At 40.3% G+C, this 19164-nt stretch overlaps 1 protein-coding gene across 4 annotated transcripts in view; it reads left to right on the top strand.

Annotated features, from left to right (window-relative positions):
- The window catches only part of LOC141905843 (uncharacterized), a 29138-nt gene that overhangs the window by 6575 nt on the left and 3399 nt on the right, over window positions 1–19164 (top strand). For all 4 annotated transcript variants that reach the window (XM_074794902.1, XM_074794903.1, XM_074794901.1 and 1 more), the window contains 22 exons: window positions 7078–7288; window positions 7845–7976; window positions 9434–9577; window positions 10207–10396; window positions 10803–10935; window positions 11100–11234; window positions 11322–11425; window positions 11506–11630; window positions 12422–12666; window positions 13119–13319; window positions 13857–14027; window positions 14429–14566; window positions 15341–15530; window positions 15615–15746; window positions 15830–15973; window positions 16371–16563; window positions 16857–16989; window positions 17242–17480; window positions 17894–18024; window positions 18127–18368; window positions 18471–18671; window positions 18922–19089. In XM_074794902.1, the coding sequence (XP_074651003.1) occupies window positions 7078–7288; window positions 7845–7976; window positions 9434–9577; window positions 10207–10396; window positions 10803–10935; window positions 11100–11234; window positions 11322–11425; window positions 11506–11630; window positions 12422–12666; window positions 13119–13319; window positions 13857–14027; window positions 14429–14566; window positions 15341–15530; window positions 15615–15746; window positions 15830–15973; window positions 16371–16563; window positions 16857–16989; window positions 17242–17480; window positions 17894–18024; window positions 18127–18368; window positions 18471–18671; window positions 18922–19089 (3702 nt within the window). The remainder of the gene's footprint in view (window positions 1–7077; window positions 7289–7844; window positions 7977–9433; window positions 9578–10206; window positions 10397–10802; window positions 10936–11099; window positions 11235–11321; window positions 11426–11505; window positions 11631–12421; window positions 12667–13118; window positions 13320–13856; window positions 14028–14428; window positions 14567–15340; window positions 15531–15614; window positions 15747–15829; window positions 15974–16370; window positions 16564–16856; window positions 16990–17241; window positions 17481–17893; window positions 18025–18126; window positions 18369–18470; window positions 18672–18921; window positions 19090–19164) is intronic.

Here is a 19164-nt window from a genome sequence, read left to right as displayed (position 1 = left end):
TGGCTGTAGATAAATGACTGTAGATAATTATCGTTTTTGCAACTCTGATACGAGGCCCAGTGCCACCATCATCCTGTAGCGCAGCGTTCTAACCACCTGAGCTGTCGAGGCCTTGAAAGCGTCTTATAACTGATTTTTCTGCTCAGTCTTATTAGCCTAACCCTTAACTAGCCTGATTATAACGCGTAGTCCAACTTTTAACTCGTATGTCAAACCTTACCCTCTAGACCCTAAACCTTCATTTCCTGTGGTTGAAAGTGCTGCCATTTTGCAATTTGATGATATGGGGGTTTGAAAAGATCGTTCACCGCTGTATTCAGGTTGAAGGTGTTGATAAAGGTTGATATAGTAATCTATGATTGGTCATGGATGGAATTCAGTTTCTGTCATTTTTGGTTGCTATAATTTTCAATAGCCGGTTACGACGTGTTACATTTCAATTCGACTCCGAAGTTCATTCGCTTGGTCGAATTTGAACTCTTATCTCAGGCAGTCAGTCAATCTACAAAGATCCCCATTGACCAACGTGGAGGACACGTCCAATAAACCTTACCCTCTAGACCCTAAACCTTCATTTCCTGTGGTTGAAAGTGCTGCCATTTTGCAATTTGATGATATGGGGGTTTGAAAAGATCGTTCACCGCTGTATTCAGGTTGAAGGTGTTGATAAAGGTTGATATAGTAATCTATGATTGGTCATGGATGGAATTCAGTTTCTAACGGTCATTTTTGGTTGCTATAATTTTCAATAGCCGGTTACGACGTGTTTCATTTCAATTCGACTCCGAAGTTCATTCGCTTGGTCGAATTTGAACTCTTATCTCAGGCAGTCAGTCAATCTACAAAGATCCCCATTGACCAACGTGGAGGACACGTCCAATAAACCTCAAAAATATTACCTGTTATCAGAAATCTTATTACCGGGCAAATATCCGATTTTTCATCTCGTCCAAATAGACCGACTTGTGCAAACTGACCATAAGGAAATGAGCTAATCAAGAATAGTTTGACCGCTTATTCCCGCGATAGATATGACTGATGGTCATAAAAGACGACTCCCTTTAAACGATCGATGCTACGTATAAGCTCGATTCTCTAGTCATGGATTAGATTCTTCATCATATCGGTCATTTTTAGAGATCGGGGAATTATTGAGTCATACCGGCTGTAACGCGGTGCTGCTGGTATGACACACGTCGCGTCCCAGCTCTTTCCGACCATCCTACGTTCTCGTCTCTATTAGGCGAATTCCTGTCTCGCAGACGTCTTTTTATAGACATCAGCGCCTGTACAGCGTTTGTATAGACGAGCGTTCATCTCATCATCGGGGGAAGCCGCTGACAGCTTCGTGCGACGATAGCGGCGAACCACCTCTCGTTCGAGGCGCCTACGCTTATGAAATTCGATCGCGTTTTTAATTGGAACTTGAAAGTTTGAGACCATCGATAAACAACATCTCGTTTCTACGTTAGTCGAGAGATGCTCACGTTGTCGACAGCAGATTTATGAGTTAGGCACGTATTGACATTACTCGACCCAACGATCGGAATTCATTAACCTTCCGTTGTCGTCTGAGCTCTCGTGTTTAACAGTTTGCTAAACAGGTAAAATCGCGGTGTTATCCGGTTTGCGATCGGTATTGTGTACGACCGTCGATTGTACGCTGGTAGCTTCGGTCGTGTATCAAGCCGTGCTCTTTTTTTGATACACCGCCGCGCGGCAACAATTATCCGAGATATCGAAGAAACGTCATTTTATCTGTCGCTGATTCGAGGATAAATCTTCGACAGTCGCGACCGGGCTTAAAATCGGATTCCAAGCGAACTCGCCCAGTGCCGATACCGTAATGAAGTCTTTTATTGAAAATGCCGATACGAGTGCCGTGATTTAGTGATGAACGGCGAAGGGCGAAACTGAATGAAATAAAAGGATTCAGCGATCGTGAAATTTCCGAGTTAGTTACCTAATCGTTGGATGGTGGTAAGCTTTTATAATCGGATGGGCTTATTATACCAATACTTATATGTGGTTTGTGAAAATATCTGATTGTGAAACTAAACCGCGGACCAGGTAACTGACTAGAAATTTCCGTACTCGGAATAAACCCGTACAGCCTTTTTTCGGCGACGAAGCCGTGAGTTCGTTGTCGATATTTCATCGTCAATTGATTCGGCGAAAAATTGAAGAAATATGCGTGAAATGTATCTCGGTGAACCGACGACGTGTTGAAAGCATCTGTTGATTTACGCAACTATTCTATTGCCGGTTGTTACACTCGAGGTGTAGTAGTAAGTGAATTGAGAATCGAAGCCGCGAGATATTTATTGGGAGCCGTTTACGTTCGAATTCCCGTCGATGTTCGGGTTCGTGTTTTCGTAAATAACTGTAAATCGTGAACGCAAATTGTAAATCGCGAATGTATCGGTACGTAGACCAATCGTGATTTAGTAGCGTTTTTCGAAAATTCTTCGCTCGCCCCCGGAACAAATAACGCGTGTCTTAATTATGGGCTCGTACATTTACAAACAAATTCACGTTTTATCCTTTGTGCGTTTATACAAATACCTGTTGTGATTGTATGTCGGTAGAGTTGACTTAAGTTAAAGCGATATAGTTATGAGTTGTGGAGGTTATTCGTTGCGATTACGCTAAGCTCTTACGCGGAATATCGAGTCGAATAATTTTCTCCCTTCTTCTTCTTCTTTAGAATAATGTGGAGGACCCATAGTTGGGTATTGTCCCACAGCGTTGAACTGGTAACGTTTATAACGGTAGGCAGTCGTCGTGTTCGGTTTCATTCGGATATTGTCGCTGTTTCTTTAGCGGCTGTCTGTCTGTCTGTCTGTCTGTCTGTCTGTCTGTAGCTGACTCTCCGGTAGCTGATTCCGGTAGCTGTCGAGACGTTCGAGCCGCCGTGAATCCGTAATGAGCGTGCGCCGAAAAATATCGTCGACAAATCGCTAGCCGCGATGCGACGAGCGCTGTAAACGTCTTTAAGCCGTGAGATCCTCCGTTTAAAGTCGATTTGTTTCGCTAAGAACGAATCGCCGAATTAAAATCGTAAGTCGTATTGATAGGTGATTAGCGGGGCGGTATCCGTCCTAATTAATGGGGCTTTTTTTCGGGGGGAATTGTAAGTCGATCGATGTTGGCTCGATGTAAATAAACCGTATAAACGACTAGAATAGAATTCAGCGCATATTTCGGCGCACGGATCTCGCGTTAAAAATGCAGCAATTCATGCGCTGAATTACATATATATGTACGCGCGTAATTGCGGTTGTAGACTGTTAATGGACATCCTGTCATTTTGAGGCCGGCGGCGAACGCGCTAAAAGTCGATCGCAAATTCCGATATATATTTTCGACAGAATATCGTCGACTTAAACTGCTGCTGCGGTGATCGCGTGATACACGTAATACGGTGCGCTAATGTCGGATGAAAGTGACGCGGGGAAATTGTAAATTCGTTCGAAGCTGTCTATTTTTTGCTGTCTGTGGCAGCTTTCTTCTGGTCGAAGAAATGGATGGAATATATATACATATATTGTTGTCGCGTTCTGCGCTATGATAGCACACATGTGTCATTTGTAACGACGTGTTCTCTACCTCACGGTCTACAATGAGAGTATGACACATGTTTCATGTACGTATATGACTGCTAGGATTTAATATCTGCAGTCGGTCTCCCGGTGATATTCTATCGGATATCGTGAAATATATATCGCGTCGATATATACAGAATATCGCTTCTTCGTAATTTGAACTCGATGCGCGAGACCGTTTTATGACGTTCGAATTTTGAACGCGCCGTTAACTAGCGGACGGTATATCGACAATCGAAACATCTGTCAATTAATCGCCGATCTATCTAGGATTTCCTATTCCCGATGAAACGTCCTAACCTGTACGTTTTGGACCAGAGACGTCCCAGTTTCCACGGGAACGTCGCCCAGGGGGCGTTTCTGCGCCAGCGAGAGGCGTCGGTTATCTCGATCGTGTTCGATCCGAACGTTTACGGATCTTCTACCTCGAGGGTAAGTTTTTTTTCCTCGCCCTCATCCTATCCCTCGACAGTCTCTTCAAGGTCCCTACGACTCCTTGATTCCTTACAAATTCCTAAATGGAAAACGCTTTTAAGGGCGCTTGAAAACTCCTTTAATTTGAGTAAAATGCCCATAACTCATTTAAGAATTCCTTCAGTTTTGAGAAATAGGCAATTAGAAATTTTTTTCAGTTTTGAGAAATAGGCAATTAGAAATGTTTGTAGTTGTACCGTAAACTATGCATAAATCGGTGCAGTTGGTTTGAACCCTATCAGGCAGTTGCCAAATTAGAAACCGAAATTTGATGAGTTTAAAGGATAGAACTTTGCTTACAAAACCACTGAATTATTGGTTTTACTGATATAAAAAGTACAGATTAATGAGGAGTCTACAGTAATTGAGATATGAAAGTGATGCAGATGCTTCCTTGAAATTTGAAAATTTCTCCCTTAAAACTAATTGAAAACCCTTTATATCCAGGAATGACTGCTCTATAGGGACCCTATTTACTCAGTTTCAGTCTCAGAGTCAAGTGCCAACTCACGACTGTGGAACTGAATCCAGATTTTCAAAAATGGCACTTGGCTGAATAAGGCTGTTTGTTCTGCCGGCTACGCCCCCCCCCCCCCGCTTACAGGCTCGGAGGCCCTATCCCACTCCTATTCATTTCATCATCTAATAATTTTTTTCTATTTATTCGAACAATTGTTATGAATTAAAAACGCGCCGCGGTGCATTAAGATGATTGTTTCCGGTGATCGTTCTCTCGACTTATCATATTGAATCAACGTCGATCGCGTTGGAATCAGTCGACATTTCAATTTTCATCGCAAATAAATACGGCACGATTCTTTAGCGGCAATTCATTTCATCTCTGAACGGCATTTCACTGTGTAAACAGTTTTTAATTTTAGAGAAATTCTGAAATTATTAGTTTCTTTGTTGTCGATAGATTCAAAATTCCTGTATTGTATTTTTCACTCCTAAAGATCAAAGCATTTTCAGCACAGTTTGACCTTGACCTTGAATTTTGACAGTAAACTTCATTTTTTTCTTGTGAAAACGGATTCCATGTATAGTTATTACCTGTGAATGTATGAATATGCCGAGCCAGTTGATTTCTATCGTAGCCATGATTGGGAACGGAATACAAAATTATTGTTATAATCGTGCATGAAATTATCATAAATAGTTTTGCCTACTTTTGTGAGACCCTTATTCCTGTACTGTCTGCCTGTGTGTCTGTCTTTCAGCTACTTAGCTTCGTTAATAGTTGGTCGATCTTGACAATACTTGGGTACAATGTTAGTACAGGGGTCTAGTTGTGCAGTGCAAATTATGGGTCCAGTGCGCCACCTAGTGCCAGAACTAGACATTAAAAACCCCTGTTTTTCAGCGACATGACATTGAAGATGACCTCGTAACTGAGGGAACAGGGTTCGAAAATTCAAAAAGTTGTCTCTGCAAAATTTAGCTATTGGCCTTAGATTCGACATATCCGAAATGCAATGAGAACCAACGTATGGTCATTTCAGAGTTTGAGCCTGAACCGGAGAACCGCTGTCGGCTGTGCCTCGTTATTATCGAGTGCCTAGCTATCAAAATCTAATGCTTAAATCATCGCCGAAAAATCAAGCAATCACTGTAGAAATAATAACGCAGCGAGCGACGACGACGATGTATATACGTCTCGTAGATAAAGAAAGCCGTTTTTGCATTTAGTCATTACTCGTCGGTAGCAGTTTTCATTAACGGTCGGCTTTATGAGAAATTGCCCGTGACCCGTTGCCAGACGTTTTGCGCGTCGATCTAACCGAGAAACCTCCTTAGGTATAATTGCGCGGCGGCCGCGTCGAAGGAATATCCGGATAATGCATATTTGTTATTTCATTTTTTCTCCGTTACATCAATCGTTCATGCTACGAATGAAACGTTTCTCGGCGATTTTTTAGACGACTAAACAACGGTGACGGCGATGAAGTATTTCACGCGACGACGTTTTATCGTCGATAACAGCTGATATTTTCGCTGCGAAGTATAATCATCGTCGCATCGATTCCACGCTGTGACCGGAATTGAAATTTCGATTATACTCAATTTATGAAAAACCGCGATAAGATAGTCGATATATCGCGGTGTGGAGGTTGATATCGAAAGATGATTTGGACGGTCGAATTTTGTGTCGCAAGAAACCTATGCTTTCTCTCCCTCTTTCTCCTCTCTCTCTCTAAGCTCATTGATTTAATCACGCTCCATCAATGATGGATTAATCGACAAATTGGTTCTGAAAATAAACCATTTCGGTAATCGATTTTTAAAAATAAACTCGGATCTTAATTGACAATTTGATTCCATACGAAAGATTAATTGAAATCAGGGTTTTTTATCAACTTGGATATATATGTATATATTATAATCATTTTCATGTATTTTTTTGTATATGTAGAAAAAAGAAAGAATTTAAAATGCATCTTTAAGAATTTCGCTGAAATATCATTTTTATCTCTAATTAAGCCGGAAAATGTCTCAAATTGTTACAAATTATCATTATGAGGACATTGAATCCTTGATTCTCGTTTTTGTGCCCTTTTTCCAAACGATGCCCCTCAAGAGATGGGTGAACACAGCCCTCACAGCGATTCTGTATCAGTGTTACGCATGTAGGACAAGTGGACCAAGTGGACTAGTGGACTAGTCTACTGGGGCTGGTTTTATAGACCGGTATTACCTTTAACACGGGGGCTAACTCAATCGATAATGAATTCAGTTAGCCCCCCGGGTTAAAGGTAATACCAGTCTATAAACCGGGCCCTGGTTTTATACTGGTTTGCGCATTTGCTTTCTACATACAAGACCCGGGTTCGATACCCGCTGAGTGCCCGTAATTTCACCGACACTTCTTGATCGTTACATGTCCTATAGTTGGGTACCCTTGTATGGGGGTCCATGAATGATTCAAATATTTGATCCAATAATTAGAGGTTGTTGTTAATGTTTTTTTCTAATTTTCTTCGGGATGATGATGTTTCAGATCGGGAGCGTTAGCGGAACGCCGAGTCAACGACAGCCTCAGGTATCCGATAATTCGCTGACCGTCACCGAAGGCAGCAGCGACGACGAAGAGAATAAAATCCGCGGTAACTGGAGCAGTCGTCTGGAGTTCCTGCTGTCGTGTATCAGTTGTTCGGTCGGTTTAGGAAATATTTGGAGATTTCCGTACATCTGTTACAAAAATGGAGGAGGTATGTGTGCACAAGTCAACTGTTCACTGTGAACATGTAATATTTACATGTTAATTGATTACATGTAATACATGTAATACATCGACTAAATTGAATTTGACGATTTATAGAGAGTCCCATACTGGTATAACAGGAAAGATGAAGTCCGAAAAGTTTCCTTAAAATTGATAATTTATTGATTCGACGTTTCGACTATAGCCTAATAGTCATCTTCAGTAATGAAGATAACTGAAGATGACTAGTAGGTTATAGTCGAAACGTCGAAACAATAAATCATTTGCTTAGAGGAAACTTTTCGGACTTCATCTGTCTTGTTATATTAGTGTGGGGTTCTCTATATGTCATCACAACATGACCGTAGTTTTTCATCGATGGTTATATATAATTGATATTATCCAATTTTCTTTCTATCTGACGGCTTCAAGATGAATATTTTTTCACGATTCTCCAGCTTAATTCTGACAACGCTGTTAACGTTTTTATGTATGACTTTTTTTTTCTGATGATAATCAATCATAGATACAGCGCCCGGAATATAATTTATTTCTATTTTCAGGAGCGTTTCTCGTGCCGTATATCGTAATGCTGGCGTTATGCGGGTTTCCGCTATTCTATCTGGAGGTCGCGTTCGGACAATACGCCAGCCTCGGTCCCGTGACAATATGGAAGGCCGTTCCATTACTGAAAGGTATTTTGAACGTAAGGCTAGAAAAGATTGATACCTTTTTTCTCATTTTGGATGAGCTTTAAATGTTGACGCAGCCAGTCACGAGCCTATCTACCCTGTACATAACTTTTAGAAACCATGATCAAGCTACAATAACTTCACTGAGAACCTTAGTGTCAATATATCGCTGTCGCGACCCCTGGTGGTTCACATGAGCTCTTAGTACACGCAGTATACGGAGCTCCGCGAACCGGCCACTCTCAGGACTGGGTGAAACAATAACAGACCTGGCTGCTTTAGAAATGAACTGAGTACAAATCTTATTGCAGTTTACAAAATTGACCCGGCCGATTATGAGAAACAAGGTATCATTTTATTTTAGCCTAATAACGATTCATATGAAATTTAGTACGAATGAATTAAAAAAATCAATGGCGCTTCTTTGCGAATGTTTGATTGACATTGCGCGGTAATTTCAGCTATCGCACCGATAAAATACCATAAAATACCGACATTATGTCACAAATGAGGGTACTCGTTTGTGCATTAATTATATTCGTGTTCGGGAGTGCTCGAATCGCGAGAGAGTTCTTTGTGCGTCTGTAATGATCATATAGCTCTATTCATGAGAGTTACTGGTGAATTGATGGTTGAATATTATCAGCAGTAAGCCGAGCCCCGGTGGTGGTCGCCGGTTTCACGAAACCAATAATATACTTCACTGAATTGGTATATGTTCCGTAGAAGTCTACTTCATACATGCTTTCGCATACTCGAGCACAGACCTTTTATGCGCATTTCAGATATGTCTGAGTTGATTTTTAGGTTTTTGATTTTTTTTCAAACCCAACGTACTTAATAGCATATTAGGTACTCATTTTTCCAAAGGATAATAGCTCGGTGGAATACTTTTGCTACCAGTCAAAATATCTGGCACACCCCTAAATTCCGAAATCCTGTAGAAAAATGTACATTCTCTTTTATTATAATTCCGTATATGTTCCGTAGAAGTCTACTTCATACATGCTTTCGCATACTCGAGCACAGACCTTTTATGCGCATTTCAGATATGTCTGAGTTGATTTTTAGGTTTTTGATTTTTTTTCAAACCCAACGTACTTAATAGCATATTAGGTACTCATTTTTCCAAAGGATAATAGCTCGGTGGAATACTTTTGCTACCAGTCAAAATATCTGGCACACCCCTAAATTCCGAAATCCTGTAGAAAAATGTACATTCTCTTTTATTATAATTATCAATCCAAATTTCTGTGCATTGTGCATTCTTTTTCTTGCACTTTTAACACAGACGCGCATGCTCCAAAAAATACTCACAAATGCGAGTGTGCTCGAGTATCTTTATGAATATGTATATAGCCATTTGAAATAGAACTTAAAAATTTTTCATACTTATTAAGAATTCGACTTGACACAAATATGAAACCTGAGGAAATCATTTGTCTTTAATTGTATTTCAGGTATTGGTATTGGGATGGTTATTGTCAGCTCGTTGATCTCCTTATATTACAATATAATCATCGGCTGGGCCGTGTTTTATTTCGCGGCGTCTATGCAAAGCCCTTTACCCTGGCAGACGTGCAGTAACGCGTGGAATACTAAAGGTGCGTGGTTATAAGTCCGTCTAATCTTTTCGTTTCAAATTCACCGACAGGTGGTCATTTGACCGGTCATCTCAGTTAATAGCTGCAATCATCACATAGAAACGTTTAGCCCGGGTCAAATTGGGCTGACTCGGACCCGGGTCAAATTGGGCTGACTCGGACAAGAGTCAAATTGGGCTGACATGGACCCGGGTCAAATTGAGCTGACTCGGACATGAGTCAAATTGGGCTGACTCGGACCCGAGTCAAATTTGCCTTGGTAGAGAACACGTATATCATGCGTAAACCACTCACTTGATACTAGAAACTGCTGCGACAAAGTAAAATGAATCACTTCCAAAATCAATGATTTGACCTGTGCTGAAATTTGGTTTGATATGAATTGTACTGTACATGAATTGTAAGCCGGCGCCTGGCATGGGTTAATAAATTTCTCTGTCTTATGAAATTAAATGTACGTTTATGATGTTATAAAACGTTATGAATAAGCAACAAGTTTCTCATGAGCTCATTTATTATTAATGACCTATAGAAATCCATAGAGTAAATGTTTTGTCAACAAAATTTTCTAAGAAATCCATTATCGGCGTAAATGTTTTGTGATCGTGATGTTTAATTTTCATTTGTAGCATGTCGCACGCATAAAATGGATGACGGATTTAACTGCACTTCAGCGGGTGGTTTTTTACATTTCAATAATGGAACGTGTCTGAACGTTTCCGACGCAACGGAAGAAACTAACGCGACCGTTCTCGGTATTCAAGATTTATCATTGCTCAATATTACGCGATATACTACTTCAAGCGAAGAATATTTTCAGTAAGTTTTTTTTTTAGGGTAGAACCTACCGTATTCTGTAAGCCGATAAAAATGAAGTTGACAAGCGGCTTATCAAGCTCAACATGAGATGTAGAATACCACTTATGAAATGACCCAAATTCTAAAAATGAATTTGTTAAATCATCTTTGGTTTAGAAGTTTACTGGCTCCATGTTAATTGAACAGAACTGATTAAACTTATTGACCCCAATACTTCATGTTTTCTGCCAATTAGAATACAGATACTGTGAAAATCTTCTACCCAACTTAAGCTGATTCCCACCCAACTTAAGCTGATTCCCATCAGGTTCGGAAAAGCCTCTGCCTTTCTAGCGGCGGGATTTCACTTCATGAATAATGTATTTCTGATTAGATACTAATGTCTAAATTCGATGCATTTTTCCAGCAATTATATGTTAGAACTATCGGACAGCGTGTACAATCTCGGCACGATACGGTGGCCGTTGATTCTGTGCGTCTTGGCCGGCTGGTTGGTACTGTTTCTGTGTTTGCTCAGGGGAATTAAATCTTCGGGAAAGGTATGAATAGTAATCGGATTATGCGTATGTATTGACAATTCTTACTGGTGTCTGGTCCGAAGAATAAGAGCCTTATATTTGCATAACTACGTACGAGTACGACGTATAGAATATTTCGATCTCATCTAGGTTTGATTGGTTTGTGCTTTTTTTTTCTATTGCAGATCGTGTACTTTACTGCTTTATTTCCGTACTTTATCCTCGTTATTTTCCTAATCTGCGGTTCGTTGCTCGACGGAGCGAAAGCCGGAGTCGTCTATTTCCTGACACCTGACTGGGATCGGCTCAGGTCCGCCGAGGTACGAGACAATCCTCATTCATATGTTCTCTTTGATAAAAAACTCGAACAGTTTCGTCTAATAAATTGATATTTTCCGCTCTCTTAGATATGGATCGATGCTGCTGTACAGGTCTTTTTTTCTCTCGGTCCCGCGTTCGGTTGCGTGATAACTCTAGCCAGCTACAACAAATTCCACAATAATTGCTACAAGTAAATATGCTTCTCCGCAAATTCTTAATCCGTATTCATTCGTTGCCGTAAGTCTGACATTTTTTAACTTGCCTTTGTAGGGATACGGTCGTGGTTGTGATCGCTAATTTTGCTACTAGTATGCTGGCCGGTTTCACAGTATTTGCGGCTGTCGGGTATATAGCTCAAAGATTAGATGTAGACATCACTCAGGTGGCTAGGGATGGTAAGTTTGTAATCATTAAATGTTTTAAGTCCATGCGAATGAATTATTCAATGAATAATTTTCGCTGAATTATGTAGTCGGTGTCGGTGTCGGTGCATGTCTCGAAGTCCCCCGCGTATGGTGAAATCCGATAGGACCTCCTCAGAGTTTCATGTTTGGCATGAATCTCATGTCTGCAGAGTCAAATAATGGATGATTTTGGGTTCGAGGTTGTATACCAGCACCATCATCAATCGGTGAAGGGTTCAAAAATATAAACAAAGCTCCCGACTAGGTTTTAGAAGGTTTTGCATATATCTCCTCTTCAGCCAGGGTGGCCTCTTATCTGGAAATCAGGGAATAGTCAGGGAATTTTCTTTTCTTTAAAGATAGCCAAAGGCTGTCGGGCTGTCGTAAAAGAAAAACTATAAATCAGGGAAAAGTCAGGAAAATTTGATGAGATTGCTATATCGAGCATAAAATCAAACAGTTTCCATCAATGTCTATGTATTTGACTGTGAAAATCAGGAAAAAGTCGGGGAAATATGTTGAGATAGTTAGATTGTGCATATAGTCAAACAGTTTCTGTCTATTTTATATCATATTGATTGTTTGGATTCTTACCAGATCAAGTCAGGGGAAACGACGTGCATGTAAGGGAATAGGCGCGGAAAAAGCAAGTCGAATAAATTAAAAAGTGGCCACCCTGTTGAATTTTATTGCGAATATCTGGCCATAAAATTTAGATAGATATCCGGTATATACCCGGTAGTTTCATTATGATCGTACTGTTAGTTTTTTTATCGTTATAGGTATTGATTTGGTATTCATCGTTTATCCGGAGATATTCGCGACGATACCCGGCGCTCCGTTCTGGTCGTGTCTGTTTTTCTTCATGATGATCACTCTGGGAATCGACAGTCAGTTGACTTTCGTCGAAACGGTCGTCACGTCGATCGTCGACGAATTCCCCGAGAAATTGATGCCGAAACGTATTTTAGTGATTCTCGTCTATTGCGTTGTTATGTTCGCCGTCGGTATTCCGTTGACGATGCAGGTACAATGAACGACGGCCGTCGAATTCCTCTTTAACATAAGACTATACGCGCCGAGCTCTTCTCGTCGTAATATGATATTTTTCCATTACCACTTTGCTCCCGATGATCAATATTTAACCCATTAGACGCTGCGACTTCACGCACATATAACAAATGCTTAATTAGCCAATCAAATTTGCATATAAAGATTAAGTAGAGATGCAGTGCGAAAACTACTGGAAATGATGCATTACAACCATTGGTTATTGTGAAGATGATTATACAGGCTTTCTATTGCTGTATAGATTCGGTCAATCATTGGTCAAAAGTTTGACCTTTGACCCCCTCAAACTATAGGTGGCGCTATAGTTCAGCGGATGTTCTGCAGAGATATACAAGTCGAACGTCGACGGACGTTCTGCGGTCTATTGGGTTAATGAAGTTCTGATGTGTAACTTGTCGTTTGTTTCAGGGCGGTATGTATATATTCGTGCTGATGGATAAGTACGCGGCGAGCTGGTCGCTGATCGTTCTCGCTATCATGGAATGTGTGGCTATATCTTGGATATACAGCTACCCGAAATTCGCCAGCGATATCGAAAACATGACCGGGAAACGTCCCGGTGAAGTTTGGAAGTGGACGTGGAGACTGTCGACGCCAATTCTGCTGTTGGTTAGTAATTCGTAGCAATACATAACTCTGGGCCCAGTTCCACAGTTGTGAGTTAAGATTTGACTCTTGAGTTAAAGCATTGAAAATGAACTAATCTTAACTCAGAGTTAACTTAAATTTACAACTGTGGAACTGGATCCTGTACCTTTATGTTAGTTATGTGGTGTTCTAGAGCTGTTCTTTATCTTTAAACTGTGTACAATGGATGATAATAATAATGATGTTGATAATCTGAGGCCGGTTCCATAGTCATGGCTTAGACTTAAGACCAGTCTAAGACCGACTTACTTCTCCAATCTAACAACTTAAGACCGGTCTTAAGGATTCAAGACCACTTTTGGACCTAAGTCACTACTGTGCAACTGGCCCCTGAACATTTTTCACCAGCTCTTGTAGCGTATACGCGAAACTGCATCTTATTGTCCTTAACTCTTTACTGAATAGCAGATATTTCAGACTTTGTATAATACTGTCTAGGTAATTACTTCTGATTTTGTTTACGGAATAATTGCACGGGTAATTGCTTCTGATTTTCAGTGTGCGCTGGTATTTCACTGGGTTCAATACATCGGTGCCTCGTACGGCGACTACGATTTCCCTCTGTGGATGAATATAATCGGTTGGTTTATGATGTTCGCCACTATAATCGTTATTCCTCTCTACGGTTTATACGCCATGATCTTTACTGCTCGAGGAACGATCAAAGAGGTTTGTTTTCTGATTCTATCTCAGTGCTGCAGATAGTACTGCATTTCCTTAACCTATTACCCAGTATCAGAGTAGCCACTTACCTAGGAAATTATCGGAAAGCAAGGGAATTTTCTTTTCTTTAAAAAAGTCAGGGAATTTTGTAAAAAAGCTAAAAACCAGGGAAATTTGTTAAGATTGTTAGATAGTGTGTATAATCAAATAGTTTCTGTCTATGTCTTATGTGTTTGACTGTATTAATTGATTGGATTCTTAGCAGATGAAGTCAGGAGAAACAGCTTATATATCAGGGAAAATACTTGAGGAAAATAGTCGAGGAAAAAGCAAATCAAGTGGCCGCCCTCATCGTCTATTTTAGGTGTATGTAATTATTGAAGATCTTTCATTTATCGAATTTTCAGCGATTCAGTTTTTTGTTGAAACATTCAGCGGACTGGGGTCCGGCGTTGGACATTCACCGCGCTTTGCTGCAACAGTCGATCCCCGAATACGTGAACGGCGGACTCGATTATCCGGAATACGATCTGAAATCGAGCACGGTCAGTAAAACTAATGTGAAAACCGATTGCATGCATCCTCGACGAAATCCCCTCGCTGCTCCGAGCAACAAAGTGTCACCTCTTACGGTAACCGCATTAGAACTAGTCCAGGTTCATATGATATTCAGCCTGGTGACTGGGTCCTTCCTGTAGTTTCAGTGTTTGTCTTATAGCGATAGATATAGACTCCTGTATGTTCTAGTTTCTTGTCCGTGTACCCGGTATGTCTAATTTATGTAAACACGTCACGCATCTGTGTTGTCTTTAGATGAATCACCAAAAAATATTGTAGTATGCATACTATCTATTGATGTTTATCCTCACTTGGCAGGGATTTGAACCTGATGGCATTGCTACACTCAGCCATGGCACAAAACCCTGCTACACTAGACTGGGTTTGCAGATTTGCTGCAAGAAACTTGCCCGTTGTATAATCGCTTTGGCAAATTTCATGGATAAACTTTAAGATGAAAACCTGGCCTAAAATCAAACAGGATTGGCTGATAATGAAATCATCTAAGCTGCGCCTGTAGCTGCACACATGGTCTAGTGTGACAGGGTTTGTGGCTAGTCTCGATGCCATCAGGTTCGAATCGATGTCAGGGGAAGATGTGGATATTTTAGTCTCCTATCTCCTCTATTTCAATAGATATTTTAGTCATTAGTATCAGTGTGTTCCTTTCGTGTTGCGTGTATGGTATACCCTGTCGAGAATTAATTCCTTTCATTCCTCATCGAATATTCGTCGATCATATCCTATTTTCGATATTACAGGCAAATGCCGACGATCATATGTTAATGGCCGATCTGATCGATACGGGCAGCATCGACTGGGAGCAAGAAGAGAACTCGAACCACGGAAACTGGGATACGAAATACGAATTCTTCGTCGCGTGTCTGGGATATACGTTAGGTTTGGGCAACGTGTTGCGATTTCCGTATCTGTGCTACAAAAACGGAGGAGGTAGTTCTTTCATACCGCTTGAAATGCACTCAAATTTTGTTGACTTACAGTATGCGTAATGTATGCGTACTTCTTATCATTCAGGCGCATTCCTTGTACCATATTTACTGATGTTGGTGTTTATTGGCATTCCTCTGTATTACGTGGAGTTAGCTATCGGCCAGTACGCGAGTCTGGGCCCGATCGAAGTATGGAATTCTATTCCCTTATTCAGGGGTATGTGCACACGTGAAGACTCGTATCTTTGTCGTGGATTTATCCGATTTTGATCGAATGCTGTATTATTATTTTGTATACAGGTCTCGGTTACGCTATGTTAGTGGTATCGCTGTTGTTCGCGACGTACTACGCGATCTGGATCGCCTGGTCTCTTTATTTCATGATCTCATCGATGGTATCCGAGTTGCCGTGGCAAAGTTGCAACAACACGTGGAATTCAAACAGTACGTTAGATGTGAAAAAAAACGAAATAGTAATATCAAATAACCTAAAGAAAGCTAGAAGATTATATGTCGTACGCGTTGCAACTAGATCATCTAAATGTGTCAATGCAGGGTGGCCACTGGCCTGGAAAACTAACTGAATCAGAAAATCTGCCAAAATTTACCAAAAACCTGCAAAACTCTGAGAATTCGGATAATGCTATTGACCACATGGTTCTTGAGCAGTATGTTATTTAATGAAAAATTAATGTTACTGTTACATTTTAAACCTAAAAAGTTTTCTGATTCATTCAGGGAATTTTGTGTATTCACATAGAAAACTCAGGGACTGTAAATCGATAGAAAGTGGCCAACCTACTGCAATGTTTATGTCTAAAATGTAAATTTCATTTTTCAGTGTGTAGTTTGAATCGATATGCAAATATAAGCCTACTGACTAACCTGACGACTGAAGCGACTACGCATTTTATGACTACGAGCACGGTCGTTCCTCTTTTGAATTCGACCATTAACGAGACTCTCGCGAACATATCCCAGAACCTCCCAGAAATCCGTCCAAGATTACACAGTTCTGCCGAGGAGTTCTTTTTGTGAGTAAAAACACGACTTAAAGTTCTGGGAAATTTCTTCTCTTTAAAAAAGTCTCGGGATTTTGTAAAAAAGCTACAAATCAGGGACATTAGTTGAGATTGCTAGATCGATCCATCTATGTCTTATTTGACTGTGTTAATCGATTGAATTCTTAGCAGATCGAGTCTGTGAAACCACATTCGTGTCAGGGAATAATTAGTCGGGGAAAAGCAAGTCTTAGTCAAAGTGGCTACCCTGTATTTTTCTCGAAAAATGTATTTCTACCCAGTTCGTACGTATGTTGTTTTTGTAGTCATCACATGTTAAACATCACCCGGGGTATTGATGATATGGGTACAGTGAAGTGGCATGTTTGTTTGTGTTTGCTGCTGTCGTGGGTTGTTGCTTGCGTTTGTGTTATTCGAGGGATAAAATCCGCCGGAAAGGTTTGTATATCGGAACCCAGCTGTTCCGCTGTTTTGAGTTAACTCAATAAGAATGAACTAATTTCAACTCTTAGCCACAACTGTGGAACTGGATCCTGAAAGGGTTATTGTGTATCGAAACAGCAAAATCTTTTCAACTTTTTTAAGGCCATTGGTTCCTTCCTTTTAAGGACTTTAAATTCACAATTAGTTCGATAAAGATATCTTCAATTCAATCTATATTATGTAAGTTACTTTATAAATCTGTTTCAGGTGGTACTTGGAACTGTCCCAGCCTCAGTTCTCATTCTTCTAGTTTTGTTAATCCGATCGTGTACCGTAGATGGACATTTAGACGGAATTAAACGTTTTGTAACCCCTGATTGGCATAAATTAGGCGAAGCGTCCGTCTGGTATGATGCAGCTTCGCAGATGTTCTACTCTCTATCTACTTGTTACGGTGGTTTAATCATGTTAGCCAGCTACAATCGATTTCATACATATTTCTACAGGTAAATAACTCTGAAAGCTGGAAGTAACTGATCCGAAGGGATGAAATGTTTGTACAGGGTCCGTACGGCTCCTCGATTCTTTAAAATCTCCTCCTAAATGGAGGTGTTCCTTAAATTTGAGCAAAATGTCTGAAAATTCTTTAGAACTCCTTCAATCTTTAGAAAAAGGCTATTAGAAATATTTGTCTAGTTTGTAGTTGTACAGTAAACTATGCCTGAATTGGTACAGTTGAGATATTGTTTGAATTAACAGTTTACCGAGATAAACAGTACCAATTTAGGAGGAGTCTATTGTAATTGGAATATGAAAGTGATGTGGACACTTCGAAATTTTAAACATTCTCGTTTAAAACTCCTTATATCCAGGATTGATTGATTTGTAGCGACCTATTTTGTGTTGTTATCTATTTCAGAGATGCTATACTTGTGCCTATATGTGATTGTATATTCAGTGTTATCGCCAGTTTTACGATTTTCGCGATTGTCGGCGTTATGGCGAAATCATTGGATACATCTATCGACCATATTTTCACCACATATGCAGGTGTGTAACGTTTGTTGTAGATAAGTGTTGGAGAAGGAAAATGCTCTGATTCTTTATCTTTAATGGAATGCTACCTAACTTCGGTATCTTTACACATTGTAGATTCGGCTAACTTATTCGCTATCATTCCCGAGGCTCTGACACATTTTAAGCTGTCACCCGTCTGGTGTATTCTGTTCTTCTTTATGCTGTTTCTGCTCGGGTTGGACACTCTATTTATAACGCTGGAGTTAACTATCGTCATGGTTACCGAAATCGCGCCGCGATTGCGTGCGTACAAAATTTGGGTTACGGTCGCCATGAGTGCTATACTGTTTGCTATCGGAATTCCTTTTACAATGCAGGTATGTATATTAGGGCCTACGTTTCTGCATGAATGATATTAGCTTACGTTTTGCCCCGCTTATTTGATCTTAATTCTAAATTCTTAAAAACTGAATATTCAGGGAGGCTGGTTTGTGATGACGTTGATAGACGATACATCGCTAGGTGTGCCACTGCTGGTTATCGGACTGGTCGAGTGTATCGTGTTGGCTTGGGTTTATGGCACCGATAAATTACTGAAGAATATCAAAGTAATGAATGAAGATCGCAACGGCGTTTGGTGGAAATCGATGTGGACTTTTATTACACCGGCAATCATCATGGTAAATAGACCGGCTATAAATCTAAAAGCTCAACGTACATGACGCAGCGAAATACTGGAACAAGAGATGGAAGCATGTTTGCATCTGTGTCATGTGTATTTACAAGAAACAAGAAACATGATTTCAGGAAACGATGTTTGATTCCGTGTTTCGTTGTTTCCGTGTTTCTCTGTGTTGTGTGCTTTGGCCTTAACGAGTTGATTTCATTAGTCAACGACAAATTTGAATATCGATATTTTATTCTTTTCAGTTTACAATCATATTCTACGGGTTTGACTACGAAGCTCCTGTATTCAGAGACTATATTTACCCGTGGTGGACTCACGTCATTCGCTGGTTGCTCGTGTTAATCTGTCTGGTTCCGATACCCGTTTACATCGTATACAAACTTGCATCGAACAAAGGATCGTGTTACAGGGTATTCAATCGTTCGAATCATCAATCTTCGATTACGTCTCTACGTTACACCGTTTTAAAAGGCTATTTCAACATT

This window comes from Tubulanus polymorphus, chromosome 5, assembly GCF_964204645.1.
Source record: "Tubulanus polymorphus chromosome 5, tnTubPoly1.2, whole genome shotgun sequence".
Classification (NCBI taxonomy): Eukaryota; Metazoa; Nemertea; class Palaeonemertea; order Tubulaniformes; family Tubulanidae; genus Tubulanus; species Tubulanus polymorphus.
This window is presented reverse-complemented; position numbering and strand designations above follow the sequence as displayed.